This window comes from Atta cephalotes (genome assembly GCF_000143395.1).
Source record: "Atta cephalotes unplaced genomic scaffold scaffold00036, whole genome shotgun sequence".
NCBI classification, from domain to species: domain Eukaryota; kingdom Metazoa; phylum Arthropoda; class Insecta; order Hymenoptera; family Formicidae; genus Atta; species Atta cephalotes.
The window spans coordinates 1,614,484-1,638,771 of NW_012130100.1; the positions used below are offsets into that span (position 1 = coordinate 1,614,484).

General features: G+C 34.2%; 1 protein-coding gene across 1 annotated transcript in view; it reads right to left on the reverse strand.

Annotated features, from left to right (window-relative positions):
* Positions 1–24,288, reverse strand: part of LOC105621708 — a gene marked incomplete at its 5' end in the record, with an annotated part of 85,146 nt that overhangs the window by 55,709 nt on the left and 5,149 nt on the right. The window contains one exon of the mRNA XM_012203169.1: positions 3,678–3,859. Coding sequence (XP_012058559.1) covers positions 3,678–3,859 — 182 coding nt within the window. The remainder of the gene's footprint in view (positions 1–3,677; positions 3,860–24,288) is intronic.

Below are 24,288 nucleotides of genomic sequence, written 5' to 3' on the forward strand. Positions count from 1 at the left end.
TTTTGAGGCGTTTTGAAATGGCTTGTTGAATCACTCCCAATGATCGTGTCAATTCTTCTTGATTTTGACACGAGTCTTGCTCAAGTAATGCCTCCAATTCTGCATCTTCGAAAACCTTCTCTCTTCCACCGCTATGCCGGTCTTCGATGTCAAAATCACCGTTCTTGAAGGGTTGAAACCACTCACGACACGTTCTTTCACTAATAGCGGCCTCACAATATTTGTAGTATTTGAGAGAATTCGATGAGCCTCAGCCGCAGATTTCTTCATATTGAAGCAAAAAATTAAAACCTCCCGCAAATTACGAGAATTTGGCTCGTAAACTGACATTTTCAATCAAGAATAACTTTATGATGCAGACACAAATCGACTAATGTTTCTATGGGGTTATGTTGACAGATGCCCAAGTTTATTGTATGATGTCTATGATCTATTTATTTCGACCACCACCGCTAAAACCATCTATAGGAAAACGGCGGAAGCAAAGTTGTACACCTAATATATATATATATATGTGTATTTATATTTATTATTAAAAAAAATTCAATTAGTTTGTTAACAAATTGTTTAATTTTATACTATACTAGGATCTTACAGTTTTAAGTTACAAGAGTTATCTAGCATAATTAACTTAACGAGTTATTCTTAATAATTAACTGAGCAAATGATTGTGAACGTTACGATGTAAGTATGTGTATTCGCGATATCAGTGTCGGCCTAAATTATTAAATACAAAAAAAAGATGTAAGGTAAGGTAAGTGTGTGTGCGCGCGCGCGCGCGCGTGTGTGTGTGTGTGTGTGTGTGTGTGTGTGTGTGTGTGTGTGTGTTTTCATTAAATTATATCTATCTAATTTTATTAATTGTATATGAACAGGGAAAAAATTTTTAAAATGAGCTGTCGGGACTAAAAAAGGGTGAGAGGTGTGAGGAAAGAAAACAGATATAAGGGTCTTTGGTGGTTGTTCGGTTATTGCGCTTCTGATCTACAGTTTGAAGATTTATGGTAAAAGTTTGTGGGAAGGGATTCGGTAGAAATTTGAAACTGTGGGAAGAGAGAAGATAATGATTGGGAATCATGATGAAAGTAGTAACGAGGAGAAAGGGAGGATTTCATCTAAGAACTCCACGCTTGACATTGAATCCGGGAGAAATGGAACGAGAATGAGTGTCAAGAAATATTCTTTATGTTAACTGTGATGAGATTAATTCGACAGAAGATCGAGGAAGAGGGCTTGCGAATATCCTTGTTATTATTGTTGTTATCATTATTATTGTTATTACTAGCTCGATTATTATATGTATCGTTATTAATACTATTATTATCTAAACCATTAGTTAATGTTATTGTATCATTATTATTACTATTTATGCTATTGAGGTATGCTTGATAGACTTCATCTAGAAGTTGATGAGCCTCCTTGAGGCGTTGAGTTCATAGGTGTTTAGCCGCACGGGAAAGGCGTGTACGTGGCCGATTACTCACTATGATTTTTAAATATAAAAATGTTTTGTTAGATTTTGCATAGAAAAAAGAAAGCAGATAATGAGAGAGTGAAGTTCGCGGATTAGGCAGATTTCTAAGTAAAGAATACAGAATTCATCGAAGAAATTGATAAATATGGGAGGATAAGAACGGTAAGTGAGCTGTAGAAATAAAAAATTAAGACTGCAGAGAAAGGGAGATTGATTGAGATTTTTTTCTAGGGAGTGATCTGATTAGGTTCCCGAAGTAAGTAACTGAAAAAAAGAACTGTTTTCTAAAAGTGTATTTTCGAGGTCATCGAGGTTCCCTGATGCTTGGAGATCAACGATCTGGTAGTCGCTTGGAGTGAAAGGGCCTTTGGCAGCAGTGGAACGGTTGCTTCAGAATTTGCACTGATGATATAATTTTGAAAAGTGTAACTACACAGAGCTCTACAGAGCTATGTGGAACTAATTTTTCTCTACATCGTGTCTCGTGATGTTGCGGTTTATATAGATAGTTTTTTGGAGGAGGTTCTTTGGTAAGATGTGTCTGATTGGTAAATCGAGGAATCAAATTCGTAGGATTTTTTTCTACTATTTGGTATGACAACAATTTTAACTAATCATTGGAAAGTTGCTCTTAGGTTGGTTCCGCCCGCGCTGTAAGTTTCGATTTTCTTCTATTCTTCTATTCTTATTGGTGGTTTTAATGAGGGCAGAATGTGTTGTGGATTACCGGTTTTTTTCTTATTATTTTTACAATTGGGATTCTATGTTTCCCTGGATTTAGTTAATCGCAATTTGTGTTGATTTTTCTCAATATCGAAAGATGTCATTAAATTGTATGACCCTGTCTTAAACTTACACATGAGATCATCCGCGTGATATCAGCGTGAGATGATTAAATATGTCGTCTTCTTTCGAGTATCATGTCCGCAATGTCACTCTTATCATGGGGATCGTTTTGTCCAGCTTAGCACTTTGGAACTGACGCGATGTGCCAAAGTTTATTTGATGATTTTCTTTTCCACGACGCTTGAAAGGAGATTTAACGCTTGATTTCCAATGTATTAATGCTATAAAAGTTTTCTTTATCGCGGATCGCTCGATTCTAAATAAACATAGATTTTTTTGATTGAAAACTTCTCTCGGATTCATATTATCGGTTATTTGTTCGTCCCTTACTTTATTGAACGCGAGACGAAGAAATAGTAGAGTCCACCGGACATAATAGCTTTTTATATATAGTTGTTAGAGAAGAAGTAAAGTTCTTTTAAAATAATATGTTTGGTCATTATCTTCCACGCTGATTCTTAAAGTCTTTTATACGTTTTAATTAATTATTGAATTTTGAGGAATCCGTTAGTTGATTTTATAATTTTTTAATGTTATTTATTTACTCTAGTAATAAACTCTCAGTAATAAAAAATCTGAATGTATCAATCGAATATGCGTTCGAAAGGGAAGAATAATATTTTAATGTGACATCTACCTGAAAAAAAATTGTTAATCATTTTGTAAATCGTTGAAAATAGTCGAGTACATAATTTCTTTCACATTTAGATTAGAATATCTCAAAAATTTGAAGTGATACAATTTTGCAATTAGCACTTCAAAATATATCAAAAACAATTTCGTCATCTTTAAGTACAAAGTACTTCACTTATTTTGAGATTCCACAAATAAATTGTAAACATAATTTACAATATAATGCAATATATTTCATTTTTCCATAAATCTATTATTATTATTCATTATTTTTTAAAAAAATTATTTGATAATATGAAAATATTGAAAATTAAAAAATTCAGAAAAAAATACGCGATATATTGTATTTTGAGGATATATGATAATAAATTAAAACTAGGTAGGCTATAATAAAATAACTTTTTTATTTTTTTATGCAGTATACATATACCTTTATTAATTATTTTTGATATAATAAGTTTAATTTTTTGTGTCCTTAAAAATGTACCGAATGCAAAACTGTATTTAAATGTATTTGGTCTATTTTGAAGACTATTCCATTCGATGGATTTGATATTCTCAAATGTTACCATCCATAAAACTATAATTCCGAGGACAATCCTCAAAATATACCATATGTGACAAAAAAAATGTCCTTGAAATATACCAAAGCCATATATATGTACACATTTGTATATATAAGTATATACATGTACATTAGTAGAAGTAAATATTCATTACTAACCAGCATAATAAACAGTCTTGCGAGAAACGTTGTATAAAGCGTTAGATATGCTGAGCAAACATTTAACAATAGTTGTTTCCGGTAAATCTTCATCCAATAAGGTGACTCGCAACAGGATATTGTACAGCCCATCGTCACGCAGTTTTATGGTGGAATTATCAATTTTTCTCTCCGGAATATTTCTGCAATGTCAACATGAATACAATTATGAAAATTAATATAAAACAAAAATATTTACTATTATTTATTTTGATATTTACTATTATTTATAATATTATTTATTCTGATAAACCTCATGTCTTAACTTGTTTTAAATAAATATTTCTTTTAGAAAATATTATTGTCAATAACTTCGATATTGCAGTATGTTAATTATATAGATCATTAATTATAAAAATCAGATTTCAAATATAATTCAAGAATTTAATGTTCCTTGTTCATTCTGAAGTTATAAATAATTAACGTCGATGAATAATATTGTATCCTTTTTCTGATCAAAAAGTTTTTTAAGTAAGAACATGTACATGAAAAATTATAATTCGCTATTTATTATTTAATTTTAACATTTCTTATATTATTTCTTATACTATTTTAACATTTCTTATAAACATTTTTTATAAATGGAAAAAAGGATTCTTTCAATTATGTTTATTATTTCCTAACGACGGAAAATGCTTGTATGATCATATTTTTTTGCGATAAGTTGTGAATATTATTTGAATTTTATTTAGTAGTATCTTTCCTTTATTCACATATTTCGAAGATAATGAATTCTGCGTTTATAAGCTCTTGAACGTAAAATGCTTCAAATGTAATATTTACAATAAGCAGTAAGGAAATCAACATGTTGGATTCGATACTTCTCACAATACGATTATATAGGGTCTGTAATGTGCAAAGATGGGCATGATTGACATTTAACATTTGATGATTAATAAATGAGAATTTATTTTTAATTGCCTATTTCAATAAATGATTTTAAGCTTCAATAAATGATCATCATTTATTTAAATAACAAACAAACAATAAAAATTTATTCATTATTCGGCCATTTGTGATTGACGAATAAAAACATGTTTGTTATTCAATCCACTTCGAAAGAATACAAATTTATTATTTATTATTTGAATCATAACAAATAATTGAAATTAAATAATAGATATTAGTGACATAGTATGTAAAGACATAAAAATATATCTGCAAGACAGACATAACAGATCGTGGGACTGAGTGTAAGTATTAATCGTCTAATGTTCAGGAGACAATAGCACCTGGGTACGCCAAGTTTTTTCTTCACTATAATTCAGTTGATTACTTTAGTCACATTTACATTTCCAATCCGTTTTATGTTTTCTAAAAAATTAATAAGTTATTTACAAATAAATTTTTTGAGATGTTTGTTGAGTAATGAACTTGGTTGATATGTATTTCATATCCATTTTTGATCAGTAAGGATGTGTATTTTTCTTTTTTTTCAAAAGGCTTTTTGAAAGAGATTTTATTAATATGAATTTATTTTATTAATGCTCAAGGAATATGAAGGGATTTGAAAAAAATTAATTATTATCAATTTATTTATGATTTTTTTATTTCTGACATTTAAATGTTTAATTCTTAGTACATAATTCTTTCTAAATGCGATTCGAAAACTATGTTTAATACCTTAAATTTGACAATTCTAACTAAAATGTGTTAATATTTGTACCTTAAACAAATTGTATAATATATACATAATAGTTTGTTAAATTCCTGTAATATATAGAGAAATTAGTTAAAACTAAAGAAAAATTTCTCAATCAAAAATTTCTCAACAAAAAAGTATATTCACTCTATACATGACTGAGTTATTCGTAACATGTTTACGTGTGTTATTACTAGTTTTATTTCATATTATTTGTTAAAACATATTTGATCTGCTAGTTTATTGTAGCAAATTATACATTGTTGCAAATGAAAATAAACGGCGTATTATATTTAATGAATAATTTCTTGACAATTGGATATGTATTAATTGTGAACATGTTATCAGTACATAGCTCGTGTACATATCTTCGTATTTCCATTTTAGCATTAGAATTTTTAAACGTCACTAATGATAAAATCGAATTATTTTGTTCATCTGCAAAATAAAAAAACATATTGTATTTTGATTAGAAATAGTACTTTGTTGAGCTGTACTTTCAATTCGGGCAGCATCACAGCTTTATAAATTTCCCATTGAGTGGTAGCATTTAAGCATCCAATCCACTGTATTTTGAATTTAAGATGTGTAATTGCTATAATTGCTCTGAAACGCCCATTACCTAGGATTTAGATTGAAAAAATCATTAAATCTTAATGCTAATTAATAAACTCGTCTCTCAATGCTGATTAATAAACTTTCTGCTATTGGTTGACAAAAAACTAAGTTATCACTGTCTCTAATATGCATTAATTTTCGGCGCAGAGAAATCAAGCAAGGAAGTAGATATTCATGTGAACAGTGCGTTTCTCTTTGTAATTTATCAATAGTTTCTGCAACTGATCGCAAATATAAGATATATTCCTCGATGTACTAAAAAATATATCTTTTAGGAGAAAATTTCAAGGGTCCATTGACCTCTAATATTTTTTCTCTTAACAAAAGTATTTGTTCTAGAAAATAATGAATTCTATTAAATAGGAATCAATTTCTTAGAGCTTTTCCTAAATGCTGTGTTAAAATTTTTCTTTTTTTTTGGAGAATATAATTGTTTCCACAGTACGTCACATCGAGTGGCTTCATCAAGTTGTACAGATAGTGTTCTTGTAGTTTTTATATAATTTATAATATCTACAGCCACAATTAAATTTAACGTATGACTTGCGCATCGATAATGGATTGGTGAAACATTACATTTAATTGAAAATCAGGCAAATTTGTTGGCACCGTCAGAGTATCATTTAATAAATAGTGATTACTTATTTCTTTATCAGAAATATTTTCATTATCATTATTATTACTGCTAAAATGATCAAAAGTCAAATAACTCTATATATATATATAGGTGAATTGATACCAAATTCACAAAAAGCTTACAAATTTTGTAAATTTTCAGTAATAGTTACCCATTATCAATAATAACAACAATTTTATTGATACTTAATCCAAAAAAGATGTATGTGATTTAATGTATTAATTTTGCTATTCGATCATAAGAGTAAGTTCCTGAAACTTTTATTTGTCATTCATAAATAATTGAATAACGAATAAATTTTTACTCATCATTTACAAGTGGCTGAATAACGAATAAATTTTTATTCACAAGTAGCTGAATAATGAATAAATTTTTATTTTTTTGTTATTTAAATAAATAATTATTGAATAATGTCCATTCCTATCAGTGTGATTAATCGATTCGCTTATTGCTTAAACTTTACGATTTAATTTTTCTATATATCATGACCTTAACACATCCTGAGTTATTAAAATCCATTAAAATTTAACTTTTCAAATTTTTCCTAAAGTCATTTTTACTCTTTACTTTAAATTTGTTTGTTGCACGAATACTTAAACAGATATTTTCGTATTTCTATTCTGCCTATGTCGCCAGAATATTAAAATTTACAAATAAGAAAAACATTATCCATGTACGATCATGTAAAGCTGTAGGTGAGTTATCTTGTCATGCTATAATGTTACGACTAATAGTATAAGTTTCTGACTTAATATATATAGATGTTATCAGATTAATAAGGTTTATTTAATTTTGTTTACAGTACAAACTGGCGATGGTACCGACTATCCTATTTTCGCGGTTGCTTCCACACATGCACTTCGCGACATGCAAGGGAAGAAACCGCCTTGGAAGAAGAATTCTCGCAAAATTTCGAGAATGAACATCAGCAGCAGCAGCAGCAGCAGCAGCAGCAGCAGCAGCAGCAACAGCAATAGATCATCATCGGGAGGAAAATAATCATCACTGGTCGGATCATCAGCAGGAAGTTAAAGATAACTTTGCTTTTATTGAGTTAAGAGCGGAAAACTTGCGTCGGTTTAGAAATTTTGCAATACTAGGGAGGGAGGCAACTTTCGCGATACGTCCGCCACCCGAAAGTACAGATATCGTTCGGATAGAAAGCGCGTTCCGTGAAATTCGGACGAATGCACTACATTCGTGCGAACCGAATGATTACCTAGGATCGTTCAAGTCGGCGGATCTAGCGCGTGGCTGGTCTATCGTTTCGTCCAGAACGCGACTTAACTCACGAGGACATATGGTAACTCGTGAGTTTACAGACGCAAAGTGCTGGAGGATTCGATATCGCAGAAAATTTTACAATATGTATTTTCAAAATCTTAATATCAGCTGATCGCAGACGTCAATCTAATCGATTAACTCGCGAAGATGTAGCCAAACACTTTGCAAATAAACAACATAGACAATTAATTTTCCTTCCAGTTTTCTCCGTTCGTTCGTAATGACACGCGTACATCAAGAGCGTGAATAACCATGGGGGAAGTGTAAGAAAAATGAGAACCAGCGTTCTTCATTAGCGTAGCTGAAGAATTAACGAAATCCGTTGGTCACGATTCCCGAGGAAGGTTGTGGAATTCGCGAAATCGAGCAATTTCAACGGATTCTCGCTTCCGAAAATATTGCAATTATGATATATAATTTCAGTACTTTCGGTCGAGGCGAGAATCTGATGTATGACGGCTGCGCATTACTTTCCTTCCTAGATCGTATCATTTAAATATGCATTACGAGAGCTCGCGACATATATATATTATAATCCTATATTAAATATAAAAGCTGCCGCTGGTTCTCGCGGAGGATATTCGTGGCATGCAAGTGAGCTTTCGTAATGACAGAGGTCATCGATGCACAAAAAAATGCCCACACGCTGCTACGCCATTCCGTCTTGCGAACGCCCCGACGTTGAATTGATTAAGTGCGATTCGTGCGTTCGCGTCTTCTTCGAGCGTTTATGTTTCGAACGTCATTGAGGAATCATACAATCAATCCCTCGCGAGCGTTTGCGAATCCATTAAAATTTGCAACGGATGCGATTGGTAATTCAAAATCGCGACACGATTGCGACGTAGTTTATTGCAAAACTTGTCGATTATTACAGATTGTTCTTAGAATCATTTGTGTTACACGCGGCCTCTTTGTCGTAAACCTCAGTAGAAAACCCTGGAGAAGAGAAGTATTGTAGCATCGCGAGAAGAAAATCAAACAAATACGAATAACGTCGAAGGCACAATCGAGTGTGTTAAAAGAGATCGCGTCGCATTCGTGTTTTATAATTTCGAAACGCGATAAGACGAGACACTCGAAGGAACAGAGAACGTAAGAATTCATTTCAACTCTCTTCGCGCAATAAATTTGCGAAGCGTGCGCGGGAATAAAGGTCATTGCGTTGGTGTAGTGCTTGAATTCATTTAGTAGAGATTCCGTAAAAGAGTTTGTCGATTTCGCGACGCGAACATCTAAATATTAAAAAATCATCTGTATCATGCATAATGCTAAAGCATTTGACGCTCAGTTTATTTTTAAGTATCTCGTTGAAAAGTCGGGAATAAAGGAAGAACCTCGGGTGATTTTGAACGGGAACGAAAATTATTGTTATGACGATTGGTCGTACAAAATTTATTAGATACTTCAAATTATATAGCTATGCATTTAACCGATTTACCCAAAGCTTTCAGACTGCGGGATATTTTGAATAAAGGTTTTTTTCCTCATTTGTTTAATACTGCTGCAAAATCGAATTATATTGGACCAATATCTTATTCGCCCGAGCAAATGAACACGAGCGAACACGAGCGTTTTATGGTTTGGCACGAGGAAATGTTGTAATCGAATTTCGTTTTTGAATTCAAACAAGAAATAGTAAAATATTGTCGGAATGATGTAAATATCCTTCAACGTATGTGCATGGCATTCAGAAAAATCTTTTTAGAACGCGAAGATGTGTGTTCGTTTGTAGAATGCACGACTATCGCTTCCACATGTATGAAAGTTTTTCGCAAAAACTTTTTACGCGAAGAAATAGGAATCATTCCACCGGACGGATATAGATATAAAGACAATCACTTGCACAAAGCATTACAGTGGTTAGTGTGGAGCGTAAGCTCGGATATCCTATAATTCATGCAGGGCGAGGCCGCGAGTATCGAATTGTCGGTATGCCCGTCGACGGATATTACGAAATCGAACCATCGAATGAGACGTTGCATGTTACAATTTCACGGTTGTTTTTGGCATGATTGTCCCAACTGTTACCAAATCATTATGAAAGGAAACTTACGTCCAGGGCGTCACGCGAAGATACAATCAATGCTCGATACGAACTCTCACAATGATATGGCACAATGATATGGTCTTCGACAACGTGGATATAGGGTGATGGAGAAATGGAAATGTGAATTTGCACGAGAAAAGAGCGAGAATCGTGAGATGCGCACAATTTTCTCGAAAATCATCCGATGCTAATCAACTCTCTTCTTGACCCTCGCGAGACATTCTTTGTTGTACGGTGACCGTACGGAAAATATCGTAACCTGATACGAAGTTACGAGTATGGAGAAAATACGTTATGTGGATATGTGTTCTCTGTATCAGTACGTATTGAAAACGAATATTTTTCCGTTAGGCCAACCTACAATTTATATCGGAGAATAATGTTCGGAGTTAATTAGCGTAGCTCCGAATTTTAATTTTGATTCTGTCGAGAGTATCATTCGGTGTTCAATACTTCCTTCACGCGATCTCTTTCACCCTATACTCTCGTACTGCGTACAAGGCAAATTGTTCGAGTGTCCGTAGAAAGAATGGTTCGTAGTTGCTGCGAAACGTTCTTGTAAGCCGAGTGCACTCACGTTGTTCTTGCCAATCGTGAATTCATAGGTGCATGTGTATCCCGCGAATTGCAAAACCCTCGAGAAAGGGCTATTTCGTGATGAATGCGAAAATGACAGCGAAATATGACAATTTAGAGTCACATGGTTTGATCCTTGTACGAGGCAACATTATTTGCCGAATTATCAATAAGTTTTTGAAATTAAAGCAGGAAGCTAACGGATGGCCGAGCGAATGTCTGGACGAGAGGAACAGTAGTTTCTTCAGGAATACAAAGAAATTGAGGGTATTGTTCTCGATAGAAATAATATTGTTCGAAATCCTGGTTTACATTCGGTCGCGAAATTCTGCTTAAATTCTTTCTGAGATAAATTCGGCCAACGAATCAATTTGCCTAATACAGAGATTGTAAAAGATACGAACGTTTGGCAACATTGCTCATGAGTTCAGAGCACGAAATAATCAATATTATCTGTCAATGACGAGATAATATATGTTTCGTGGCGACTACTCAAAGAGGCGGTCGCGCCTTCTCCGCAAATCAACTCTGTAATCGTGGCATGGACGACATCACAAGCATGACTGATGTTATACGAATATCTAGAGAAATTAGGTAGTCGCGTTTCATATTGTGATATAGACGCGTATTTACGTAAGCAGAGGCGAATCGAGTGAGTACGAGCCGCGTACGAGGAATTTTCTGGACGATATAGCGGACGAACTCGAAAGCTACGGACGGGATAGTTTTATCGAGTCGTTCGTGTCCTGGGGCTCGAAATTCTACGTCGTTCGTATACCAGAAAGTAGCTGACACGAGATTTGTAAAGTTAAAAGAATAACATTAAATTAAAAGAATTCTCGAATTATAAATTTTAATAGAATTAGAAAATTAATGAATAATGAAAAAGAAAAGCGCGATGAAGAAGAAGAAGAAGAAGAAGAAACGGGAGGAGCGATAAATTTGAGTTTTAGCACAATCTGGCGCACCGTGTTTCATGAAATCGTAACGCGAAATGAAATAAAGAAAAAAACGTGCGCACCGGTATTAGTAAAACGCAACTTTATTAATAATCGCTATTTCCTTCCGTATGGTTTCAAGAAAAAATAACGACTTTTTCTATTTTTTTCTCTCATTTATATTTTAAGTTTGCGAGTTTTTCGCCTATTTGTATAGTATTTAAATAATTATGTAAGAAAAGACTTGAATTTAAGTTTTTTTGAATAATAAAATATCTCTCTTTTACGAAAAAAACATTTTTATTAGAATTTTATTGAATGATTTAATGTAAAAATGTAAAAATATAAAAATGTAATTATTTAATTGTAATACAATATAAAAATGTAAATATTATTTCTGAATAATTGAATTTTTTGTATAAGAGTTAGTAAAAATATAAAAAACAACATTAAAAAATTAACATAAAATCAACATAAAAAAATTAAAATTATATATGTTTCCTTTTCATTCCTCTTTTTAAAAAAAAAATATCGAATAAATATTTTGTACTTGAAGAAAACAAGAAGAATGATTTATTATATAATTCTAATTAACCTTTCCAATTTTTCTGCGAAAGCTTTTCCCTCGCTACGACATTAGTAAGCTTACCGTCGGCGATGCCACGCGCTCGCTTAGCGATAGAAATACCATATACGCAGATCGCGAGCCTCTTTGACGCGAAGATAAGCTTATGCACGTCACACAGCGGCGAGGTCAGCTTTTCACCCACCACGGTGCTCTTCGGTAATAAGCGAACGCGGTATGTTGACGCGAGCGCTCATCCGTCGCGGGGAGGGGGGGGGGGGGCTTGCCATAGCGATGATTAGTTTATCTCCCCTGCCCTCCTAAAATTATTTCCTTTCGCGTATTCTAGAAATCAAATGACGTTTTTTTCTTTTTGCTTTTAAAGTAGCGCACGGAGATCGATCATTCATTTCGTAAAATGGATGTGCACTGGAAATATCCTTGGATCGTATGCGGACCGACCGGTTGCGGGAAGACGATCTTTGTGAAGGCTTTTCTCCGGCATTTATCTCTATTCGACGTGCGTTTTGAGAAAGTTTTGTTTTATTACACGGAATGGCAAGAAGCCTATTACAGTATGTCATTATTGTTATCATCAATTATAATATGACACACATGTAAAAGAATTCAAAGAACAATATTGGGGATGCAGCAATACTAACGACGAACAATAAAACGACGAAGAAGAATATGAAGGATTACCACGGAAGATTATTCGAACGATGCTCTTTCTTCGAAATTAGATAATCGATGATCTTATGAAAAAATCATCGTGCGATGCGATCGTGGATCTTTTTATCAAAGTCATCATAAGAATCTCAAGGTTATTCTTATCTCATAGAATCTATTCCATCAAGGACGCAGCCAGCGTGATAACACTTTACATCATAACGAATTACATCGTTTTCAAAAATCCACGCGATTGCGCTCAAATTCGTCATTTAGCGAGTCAAGTCCATCTCGACGAAATTCTTAGAAGAAGTATATTACGATATTACATCGAAATCTCACGGGTATTTGTTGCTTGATTTGAAATCAATCGGACGAGTATCGATTTCGAACGTATATTTTTCTCGAGGATACGATTCATTTACGTCTATGTACCGCGTAGATCAGATTTTCTAGCGGATTCGTATAAAAGTTGAGAACGGGTAATCATGTCAATCGTAAATTTTTCTCGCGATGAAGGTGAGAGAACGAGAAATTGCACAGAGACGAAATTCCACACATTCGATCAGTAAGAAAATCACTTGTCTCTTCGCAGCGCTCCATCATTTGAAATTCAACATATAACCTTCTTGCACAATGCTGACGAAAAACTAATTCGTTATATCTGTGAACGTGTTTTTAATACTCAAAGGTAACGTCTCGCTCGAATGATATGAAAAAATCAGTTAACGAAATACAAAAAGGCTGTGCATCGTGTCGTTGCAAAACGTGGTAATTGGAAGAATAAAAGAAAGCTGTTGGTGCAGCGAGGATTTTATATTATATTATCGAATCCATTATCGACATTATTATCACTAATTATCGAAGGAACGAAATAGTAGGGATAAAACGGTATGAAGAGGGCTAAAATAATGGTTTTAATTTCGACGAAAAATCTAGAGAGAATACATCATCAGTTACGTCAAAATCCGACATCATTCGTTGACGGAGAGTCAAAAGAAATAACAGTACCGCAAAATTCGGATAACATCTCGAGCTAATAATACAGTGCAAACTCATCTAACACGACTCGATGCAAAGATGAGTCGTATTCTTAATTCCGGCTGGCCGCGAAAGTGAGAGGTGGAAAATATACAAAGAGATATTATGGCGATTCCTACGATTTATCCAAGAAACGCGAAGACAGAAAGACGTACGTAATGAAAACAAAAATGCAGAAGACAATATCGCTACACGAGATGCCTCCGCTGATAACGAGACAACGAACGATGGTGTTTTTCACGATCTCGCAAACATCCGATATACCGCCATTACATTCCATTAATAACACAGATATTATTACGAAAAATTTCGAAATTTCGAGGGAGCATAATCATACGATGAAAAGCATCGAGGAAATAGTACCTGGAAAGCGTACTGAAATCTTATCGTAAGCATGCTGATGAAACTTACTGATGAAACATTTGTTTCGAAAAGCTGTGCCTGATAGAGTTAGTTGGGACGAGCATGGAATTGACTATAGATGGCAACGTCGAGAAAGATTCGAATATCGCTGACTTAATAAACGATGCAATGCGCGAGAGAAAAACTGTGAAAGCAGTGGGTAGAAATCAGTTTGCATGATTATTGTGTTAAACATATCTTCTGCACTGGTGAGAAATAAAAGATTATTGTCCATACACGGTATTACTGTAAACATAAAACTTCGACTTTGCGCGGATTCCTTTTATATCGAAAGCACGAATTCTGTCGATTGTATCGAGAGCACAAGAAAGAAAAAAAACATAAAAATTACGAACAAGAAATAGACGAAGAAAGTTCTTTCTCGTACGCAAAAAACTGATATCCCCGTCTTTGCAAACAGGAAAAAATCAGTTACTCGGTTGGAATAAACTGAGATGATGACATTTGAAAAATTATATTACGATCCGTCGCATTATGCGAGCTATTCGGCAGTGGATAATCTAACTCGTGCCGTTAAATCGAATTTCTCACGAGGAGAAGTCGTACGCTGGCTCGAATCGTAAGACGCGTACACGTTGCACTAACTACTGCGCAGAAAATTTCCGCGATTGCATTACAGCGTAACAAACATTGACGATGTATGGGAGGCAGATTTGATCGAACTCCGAAATCTAAAAAGTTACAATGACGGTTATTCCTATCTGTTAGTGATTATCGATGTATTAAGTAAATACATCTGGGTAGAATCGCTACGTGACAAAACGAGCAACAGCGTAATAAATTTTCCAGCGCGTAAAAGTGAAGGACGAGTATCTGTATACTTATGCATTACCACAAACGGACAAGGGCAAAAAATTTGTCGCTCAATTAATGCAAACATTTTTTAAAGAAAACGACATATGTTTTCGGGTAACGCAATCCGGACATTAGAGTCACCATCGTCGAGCGCTTCAACAGAACACTGAAAGAGCGAATGTGAATTACTTCACGCATAAAAACTCGCGACGCTACATCGATATTCTTCAGGATGTTGTACGCGCTTATAATCACACGCGTCACTCGTCCATGAGAATGCAACTAGCAGTAGCAACGAGAGAAAATGCACGTATCGCACTTGAAAATATAGCTCGTTGGAAAAACGAAACGTTAAAGAAACGTGTGCGAAAAATTAAATATCGGAGATCTTGTTCGTATCAATAGAGCGAAAGGCGCTTTCGAGAAAAGATACAAGGCTAAGTGAAATGAAGAGATATTTCAAATTTACCGTGTTCTCTATTGGTGAAACCCTCACGAACTGCGAGATTTAGCAGACGAAGTCATATTTTTTATGAACAAGAACTCGAGTTAAGAAAAACTTAGAGAAAAAACAGTTTATCATCGATCGCATGATAAAGAGTAGGGGCTAATAAGAGAAGCTAATAAGCAAGTGTTAGTTAGCTGACGTGATTATCCCAATAAGTTTGATATTTGGATTCCGGCTTCGAGTTTAATTTCTCTGCGTGATGGAGGAGAAATAATTTCTTCTGGTACTTCCGAGTAACAATAGTATGCGTACTTTTCCGGATAATACAACATCGTCCTTCATCACGGAATTATCTCACTCTATAATGTTCCATGGGCAATGGAAGGTTGTGATAAACGAGATTTAATTTGTAGTTTTTTACACGTATAACGAAATACGTCATAACGAAAATGTGATCAGATTCATTGATGTTAAATCCGATAAGAGGATGAATGGAGCATTTACGGCAAAAGAAGTTACATTTCAAAATGGAATTTACAACTATATTCATGAGCTTATTGATTAATATCACGTATAAAGATGCCGAATCGCATTTTTATTTCAAATAGTAAAAAGCATCTGGCGATAAAGTGGTGATAAGTATTAACTGCGATGAGAAAATGCAAAACTACATCATATAAACTTTTCCGATAATCTCTTCTACGAATGCTTTTGCATCAGCAATTTCCAATAAACACTAATTTTATTCCAAGCGATACGTAAATTTAATTCGAATGAAACAGAAGAGAAAATTTTTCTTACTCACGGATTTAATAAAGAAATGGGAAAACGACTTGCAAACGATTACTGAAGTAGCGAGTTCTGCAGTTTATGGCGCGGTATCCCCGATAAAATGTTCGTTTATTACGATATTTGTGAATCTTATATAACAGGTGATATACTTCTCTTCTCAGGGTGGTTCCGATCGAGATACGCAGTCATAATTACGCATTTGATGAAGCATTTCTCATTTCCAAATTATATCCTATTGCGACGAACGAATTTCAGAACGATCGAAATAGATATAACAGATCATATTTTGGAAAAAAAATTTCATTCAAATGTGGAATGCTGACAGTGATGCTGCACTTTAAACAATAACTTTCTTTTTTCTGTGTACGGAAGTGTCAGTCGGTAGTGACAGTCTTTAGTTAGGAACTAGCGATGGAATATGAGGAGCATTTTGATGTGCGGAACTGGTAGCAGAGGTGAAATTCCACGTGTTTTCGTTAGCACACCCTACCAATGCGGACATAGAATCGGAAGCTTTCTTGGCAGGTTATTTATTGGGAGTACAAATAAGTTTCCGCCATTTTTTATCAAAAATTAAGCATTTATTGTGAAAGAACAGTACATAATGTTTTATTCAAAGTAATGGCCATCGCTAGCCACTACTTTTTCTCATCTTTCTGATAGCATGTGGATATCGCGTCGGAAGAACGCTTCATCTTTTGAGGCTCCAATCATCGATACAATTTTTGATATCTTCATATGATGTGAAGTGCTGCTCAGACAGGCCATGCGTCATCGATCGGAACAAGTGATAGTCGGAAGCAATGTCTGGAGAATACGGCAGGTGGGGTAGAACTTCCCATTTGAGTGTTTCTAAGTCTTTGACGCAACATGTGATCGAGCATTATCATGCAGGAGAATAATTTTGTCATGCCTGGAGTAGTAGTGGGCGCGTTTTTCCTTGAGTGCTCGGCTCAATCTCATCAATTGTGTTCGGTAGAGAGCCCTAGTAATGGTCTCGTTCGGTTTGAGCAACTCATAATACACGACACCAAGCTGATCTCACCAAATACACAATATGAGTTTTTTTCCATGAATATTCGGCTTGGCTGTCAATGTTGAAGCATGGCCAGATGGTCCCCATGATTTCTTCTTCTTTGGATTATCGTAGATCCATTTTTCATCACCAGTGACTATACGATGCAAAAAACCCTTTTGTTTATGCCTAGCAAGCAGCATGTGAAAAATCGGCGTTTATGAAACCTAATTCCCTTATTTTGAATCATTCAATGATTTCAAACGATATGAAATTGTTTGTTGAGTCACTGCTAATGTAAGTGCAAGTTCTTTTTGCGTTTGGCACGAATCTTCATCCAATAATGCTTCCAATTCCGCGTCTTCGTACACTTTTGGCCTTCCACTACGTTCTTTGTCTTCGACGTCAAATTCACCGTTCTTAAACTTTTGAAACTACTCACGACAACTTCTCTCACTTAAGGCAGCATCACCATATGCTTCTACAAGCAATCTATGAGCCTCAACTGCAGATTTCTTCAAATTAAAGAAGTAAATCAAGAGTTCCCCCAAATGACGCCTTATTCGGCTTAAAACATTTTCGTACAAAAAAAATATATGATGCTGATACAAAATCACCAATATTTCAAGGTTATGGTGTTTCCGGATGTCCGGTTGAATCTTACAATATGTCATTTTACATCAAACAATTTTAACTGTAGTTTATTAGTGGCGCTGTCTTTTGCAAACGGCGCAAACTTATTTGTACTCCCAATAGAAAAATACTAACCCTACCTAAATATCCTACCTAAATAAAGGTGCACGTACTGTCGATAAAGAAGTTTTATGTACGAGAATTAATCTAATAGAAGAAAATAATAAATCGTTAAAGGAAGTGGTCAAAAGTCAGCTCGCGGAATCGAGGGATAATCTGAAGAGAAAAGCCAAAAGAAAAAAAAGTTCCCTGATGAGGGGGTCTGGATACAAAATATCCGCGAAATCCGCGGCGCGGATTCCACCCGGAATCTATCCTTCAATTTCCAACTAGTGGTCGAAATAGATGTAACGTGCACCATAAATGACGTCGGTCAAAAGAAAATCATTGAGAAGTACTACAGGGAAGAAGAGCAAAAAAATGAAAGAAAAAGAAAATTTAAATGCTGCAAGAAGAAAGATGAAAAAACTATTCTCTAGGAAACATCGAGTCAAGAAACGCGACGTATTTGACATATTCTCTTAATTGATAGGAATTCGTGGCTGAAGAAAAAGCATGTCCTTTCTTCATACTCACTTGAGCAAGTGTAAAGAGCGAACTCGATCTCTTCTCTCTGCCTCTTATGCAAACTAACATTGATAGTTCCCAATGATTTATTACAAGCTTGTAACTTCGCTTGCGGACGACTCGCCCATAGAATTCGTCTTACCTGAACATGGAGAAGACTATCTAGACCTCACACCATGTTGAGCATTTTACGCATACGCGTAGGAAGCGATTGCGGGGAAAAACATCAGTCGCATCCGATGGCAGGGCAATAATAGGACCCGTAAATCATTTACTGCATTCCATGTTCAACCAAATCGATGTATATTTCAATCAAAAGCTCGTATCGCCATCAAACAACGCTTATGCGTACCGCACGTACGCGAGGCATTCTTAAATTATGCTTCATTCCGCAAACTTCTCATCTAACTTCTTGCTTATGGGACGCGGATATCCTTGCTTACATGGACGACATATTAGACTCATCAAATCCAAATACAGCGCTTGAGAGACGCGCGCAATAAATTCAAGAAAATCACGCGCTAGATTTCATTGGCCACCTTCACTGCGATGTTTTCAATCAACAGATAAATTTTTAATTAAGGAGTGGAAGTTAGAATGAGACTCGTGCATTCGAAAGATTCATTTTGTTTTCCATTTCTTATGGAGAATAAAACGATGTAAAAAATACGCATTCTTGACGCAAGTCTACTCATCGTAAGAAGAGCAAAAATAAGCCCGGGTGTGCTACTCGCACACGCTAGAATGTTGAACAAAACTACCAAGTAACTCCCCTTACGAGAGTCGAAGTTAAAACATTTCACGATATATGTCGGCGTCGTGGAGGAAGATAGACAACAATACAATATTCGGACTGTCGAAACGAATAATAGTTGATTTTGTCAATAACATGGCATTTAACGGCGATAAAAAATTGAACCGGTTAATTTAAAAATTACGATATAAATTTCTTTTCGTTGTATTTCGATGGCATGCAAATTCCCGATTACGCCAATGGTTACACTCTTTTCGCTTTCAATCTTACTCCAGATTTATCCACTAATTGCGCAGGACATTGGAATCTCGTAAAATATAGAAGCTTACGATTAGAAGTGAGATTCGAAAAAGCTCTTTCCGTGCCTATTAATTGTCTTGTCTATGCCGAAATTGATAATGTTTTAGAAATCGACTTCTCACGTCAAGTCATTGTCGACTTTTCTGGTTAGTTCTATGACTTCCGCGAGAAAATTATTTTCCCCCCCAATACATATTTTTTTCTAATCATCTAATTGGACGCGAGATGATGAAAAAGTTTCAGTCTTGTTTGTGACATCGACGCCACGTGACGTAAAAAGAATAGCGAAAATTCGAATATCATAATGGATATATCATCGATATATAAAGTATTTTCACGATGTCGAAGAAAATTTTATTCCGAAAGAAGTCGCGATTAATGCGACAATCATCGGACACTGGATTATGATATCACATTGTCTTTGACGATTTACCCAAGAGAGCAAGATGAAAAAACAACTGGCTTACACGAAATTATTACGGAATCGAATGGTTCGATGGAGACGTCAATCCAAAAAATTTTACGATACATCTGCGTATCACGACACGCATGCTACATCTACAACAAAAGACAAGAGAAGACACGTTATCTGAGTAATCTATTCTCTAGAAACATATATAATCTGAAAGAAATTTCTTCGGGTTTCAAAAATCTACCAGATTTCGAAGTCGTGGACAACGCTGCACGCATCACGGATTTCGAACTAACTAACATCGAATCACATTGCGCCTTACGCAACGCTTACAAATTGTAATTAAAACGTTGATTAACTATACGAAATAGCAGCAATTCAAATTATTATAGCCTTCCCTTAGAAAATTGGAGCTATAGCGAAAAAACAGTGCGAATTTTTCAATTCAATTTAAAAATCAGAAACACGATATCATTCGCAACATTGAAGTGTGGAGGAAAAATATCGAAAAATACAGGAAAGACGAACCAGTTAGGACAAACGACAGATGAGGAGAAAAAAAGATCTTTCAAAATTTGACTCGCCGACTGGAAGAGATGAAGCTAACACTAGCGTCTCACAATCATCGAGCATTTTTGGTAGCTCCACATCACACACGCCGGTAAAAGAAGTATATTTTGAATTTACGCAAACATTTTCTCTCTCATGCTCTTCGACGACGAGAAATGAATTCACTGGAAGTTTTAAGTATTACATCAGTGTCCGATATGTGGGGGTCTATCCTGCCGATCGACTGCCGAGAGTGTGGACGAGGTTGACTGCCATTATTGCTAACACGGACGATCACAATCGATCTGGCGAACACTTGGTTGCTTTCTACATCGATGAACACGGAACAAAAACGTATTTCGATAGCTATGGCTTGCCATCCTCAGATCCAAGATTCCTCTTACGACTTTAACGAAACTCCATCACGCTGGAATACTACAACGCTACAAGGAATATTTTCTCAAACTTGTAGACAATACTGCTGTGTATTTCTACATTTTATGTATAATGGCTATAATCTTAGCCAGTTTCTTAATCTGTTTAACCTCTGATTGTAAGCGAAATGACCAATTGACAGTTATTTCATAAAATTTTTCTTCATTGTAAACGTATTTGTAAATTCTCATGTTGTATGCCGTCATATTCAAACTTGTACTCTTTACAAAAAAATAAAATAACTACTTCATGTAATATCCCTTTTAAATAAACGTTTTGAACTTGTAAATATCGCCTGTTTCTTACTCTTATCCCTCCTCTCCACTCTCATTTACAATTGATACATTTTCTCCCGTATTACAGACTTAAATAATGTACATTAAATACATGAACTATAGAAAGAATTTTTTTAAAGTAATGCTCGAAGACGTCGCGCCAATTGAACATGTTTGTTCCTGTTTTATCTTTCCCATTCTTCCTAGCAAAAAGTAAGACTCTCTCTAGACTCCCAAATTTTCGTATAAGATCTCATTTCTCATAAATAAAAATATTTATAAACGCCAACAGGAGGCATTGTGCCGCGCCAACAAAAAAAATGACCGTCATAAAACCGCTCGTTATTCATGCCCAGTATTCGTACTTTGTCCTCACGACAAAAAAACGTTATAATCTCAATCTCCACTCACATTTTTTAACTTTACCCTCCATTTTGTCAGAGATCCTCTACCACTCCTCTTCCCAATCATTTTGCGGGTAGGTACGGTGCGAGCCAATCAGATCTTTGTCAAGTATAAGGCGAACCAATCAGAATATACCATTTAATTACCCTATTACTCCCATCCTTTATTCCTCGACCAAAGAGCGCGCCCTTTTACAGACTGATCCATCTAGGCCATGCCCACGGAGGGAAACATGGAAGGGATTTGTTTTGTCGTCCCATGGCTGCTCACATACTACATCATTGATAGAATGTCTTCATGTTATTGTTAACTGCTTAAGATAATACTAGAGAGACAATACCGTCTGAAAGGTTAGATCCTGTCGGCGCTTGTCCTGTCGATGGCGATATCTCACTCCCGCCAAAAAGAAAAACTTTTGAGTGTGTCTGTCCAAGGTCACACGTACACGCGCAAAGAAAATGAATGCAGATAGATGCATACTAACATGTGCTGCTACTCCTCACAACTCCCTTCGGTCGCCATCATGTGCCAAAGAAAATCGAAACATTATGTTCTTTCCGCGACTCTATTTTCCTAGCTAAGTAAAAACTTATAACCCTTTTTTACAATATTCGTTTCATGTTTCTCCATCGTTTTTTGTATAATAATCTTAAAAATGATGGATGCTATAATTAAAAATGACGTTAACTTGAGTTGCGTAATGCCATGATATAAAGACAAGGATATGTTTATGCGCATCGATAAATCATGTGACTTGATTAAGCGATTAATCAGAATCAAGCCTACATCATCATTATGCGGTGAATTTGAAATTATTATATAATTTTCTTGCAATACACATTATAGAAAGTTACTATTTTGCCATTATTATAGGCGTCATTGCATAAAAAATATTTTATTATGAATTTTCTGATACATTAATACGAAATACTTTACTAAGTGCGATACAAAAAGTGTATGTTTAAATATATGTTAAAACACCGACAAGTATCTCGTCATTAATTCTAAAAATTGAACCTCGGTTAAGAGTTAACCGTGAGTTGTGGAACTGGGCTGAAAATAATATTTTATTAATTAATTATGAAATAAACATAAAAGTTAATTTTATTATTACATTAAATTATTTTGATTATAACACATGTTAATACATAAATGTATGTATTATATTTAATATATGAATTAGATTATTAAATTGATATTATGATTATTTATTGTTGGCAGATAGATAAACAAATATTTCACGAAGTTAAACCCGTCGAACTTGTTCGTTCCGGAAACAGTCGATGATGATATATGCTTGGCGACATCTCCACTATTTCAAATTCCTGCGCAATGGTCTATCATCGGATGAGCATACTCTTATCTTTGTATCATGCATCATATATTAAAACTGCACATATAATTGCAACAATTATCTCAAAAACTAAACGGTATAATATGTTTCTAATTGCATTCAAATATAGAGAGCATTTCAACTTACTTATGTTTCAAATTTTAATTCCTACGAAAATCATTTCATGCTAGTATTACCTTAGACTGAATTAACGTTATTTCTCATAATAACTATTTAACCAAGTTAAATTTCACATAATCTTATGTACAATGTCATTCGTATAAAAGATTATCTTTTTAAAAAAAAGATAAAGAAAGATGTCAAGAATATACGTGCTTCTCGAAAAGAACCTAATCCATAAAGCATCGATTACTGTCAAAAATTTTCAGAAATATTTCAACCTTCCACATCTTACAATCTACATCTGCAACAATTTTAAAAGGATTTTGTAATAAATGTCATAAATGTAATAAATGTTTTAACAAAAATGTTTCTAAAATTTATCATATGCAATAAATTGAAAAACATATTTAAACAGAACAAAAAATCATCACGATATTATAATGGCTCCAAAATATTTACTAAAATTATTTTTTTTAAACAATCATTCAGTTTAACGTGATTTTTATGTTATTATGATTTGTTCTGTTTTAATTGTGAAAAATTTTTGTATATGAGTAATGATATTGCGTGGATACTGCAGGTGTAATCTTAATAATGATTATGTATATGGTATATGCTTTTTTGTACATATGTATAATTGTACATATGATTAATTAATCAAAATATATAGTTGGCAATATAATTACTGTTTTTGAAAAATATAATATGTTTTAATGTTTCTGTTCGCTACCGAAATCTAAGTTATCTTGAAGAATTCATTACTCATGTAAATTTAATGTTAAAAACGTTATTCGAATTCTTTTTAAAGATATAAGAGAGTAACATTGTTGATCAACCTAAATTGTTAAAAAATATATTATTTCTTCGAATGCTCTTGCATGGTTTATGTTCACTGTTATAATACCAAATCATTGTTTAATAACAATAATTCAATCATTTATTGTTATAATAGAATTAAAATTAAATTGCTGCAAAGTATAGTTCTGTCTCATTATTGCAATCAATAACGAACTTTTTACAGATATAATGATAAATTCGTAACATTACTTTTAAAATTTTTTTTCGTATAATTATATGTTATTATTTAGTTCTTTTTTCTTATACATTTATCTTATAATATTTAATTACTTTTTTAATTACAGAAAATATTAATTTTATTCATAAAAGGTTTTTGTATCTGATGTAAAATGCTTATACATAAAGCTTCAACAAGAAATAACACACACACACATA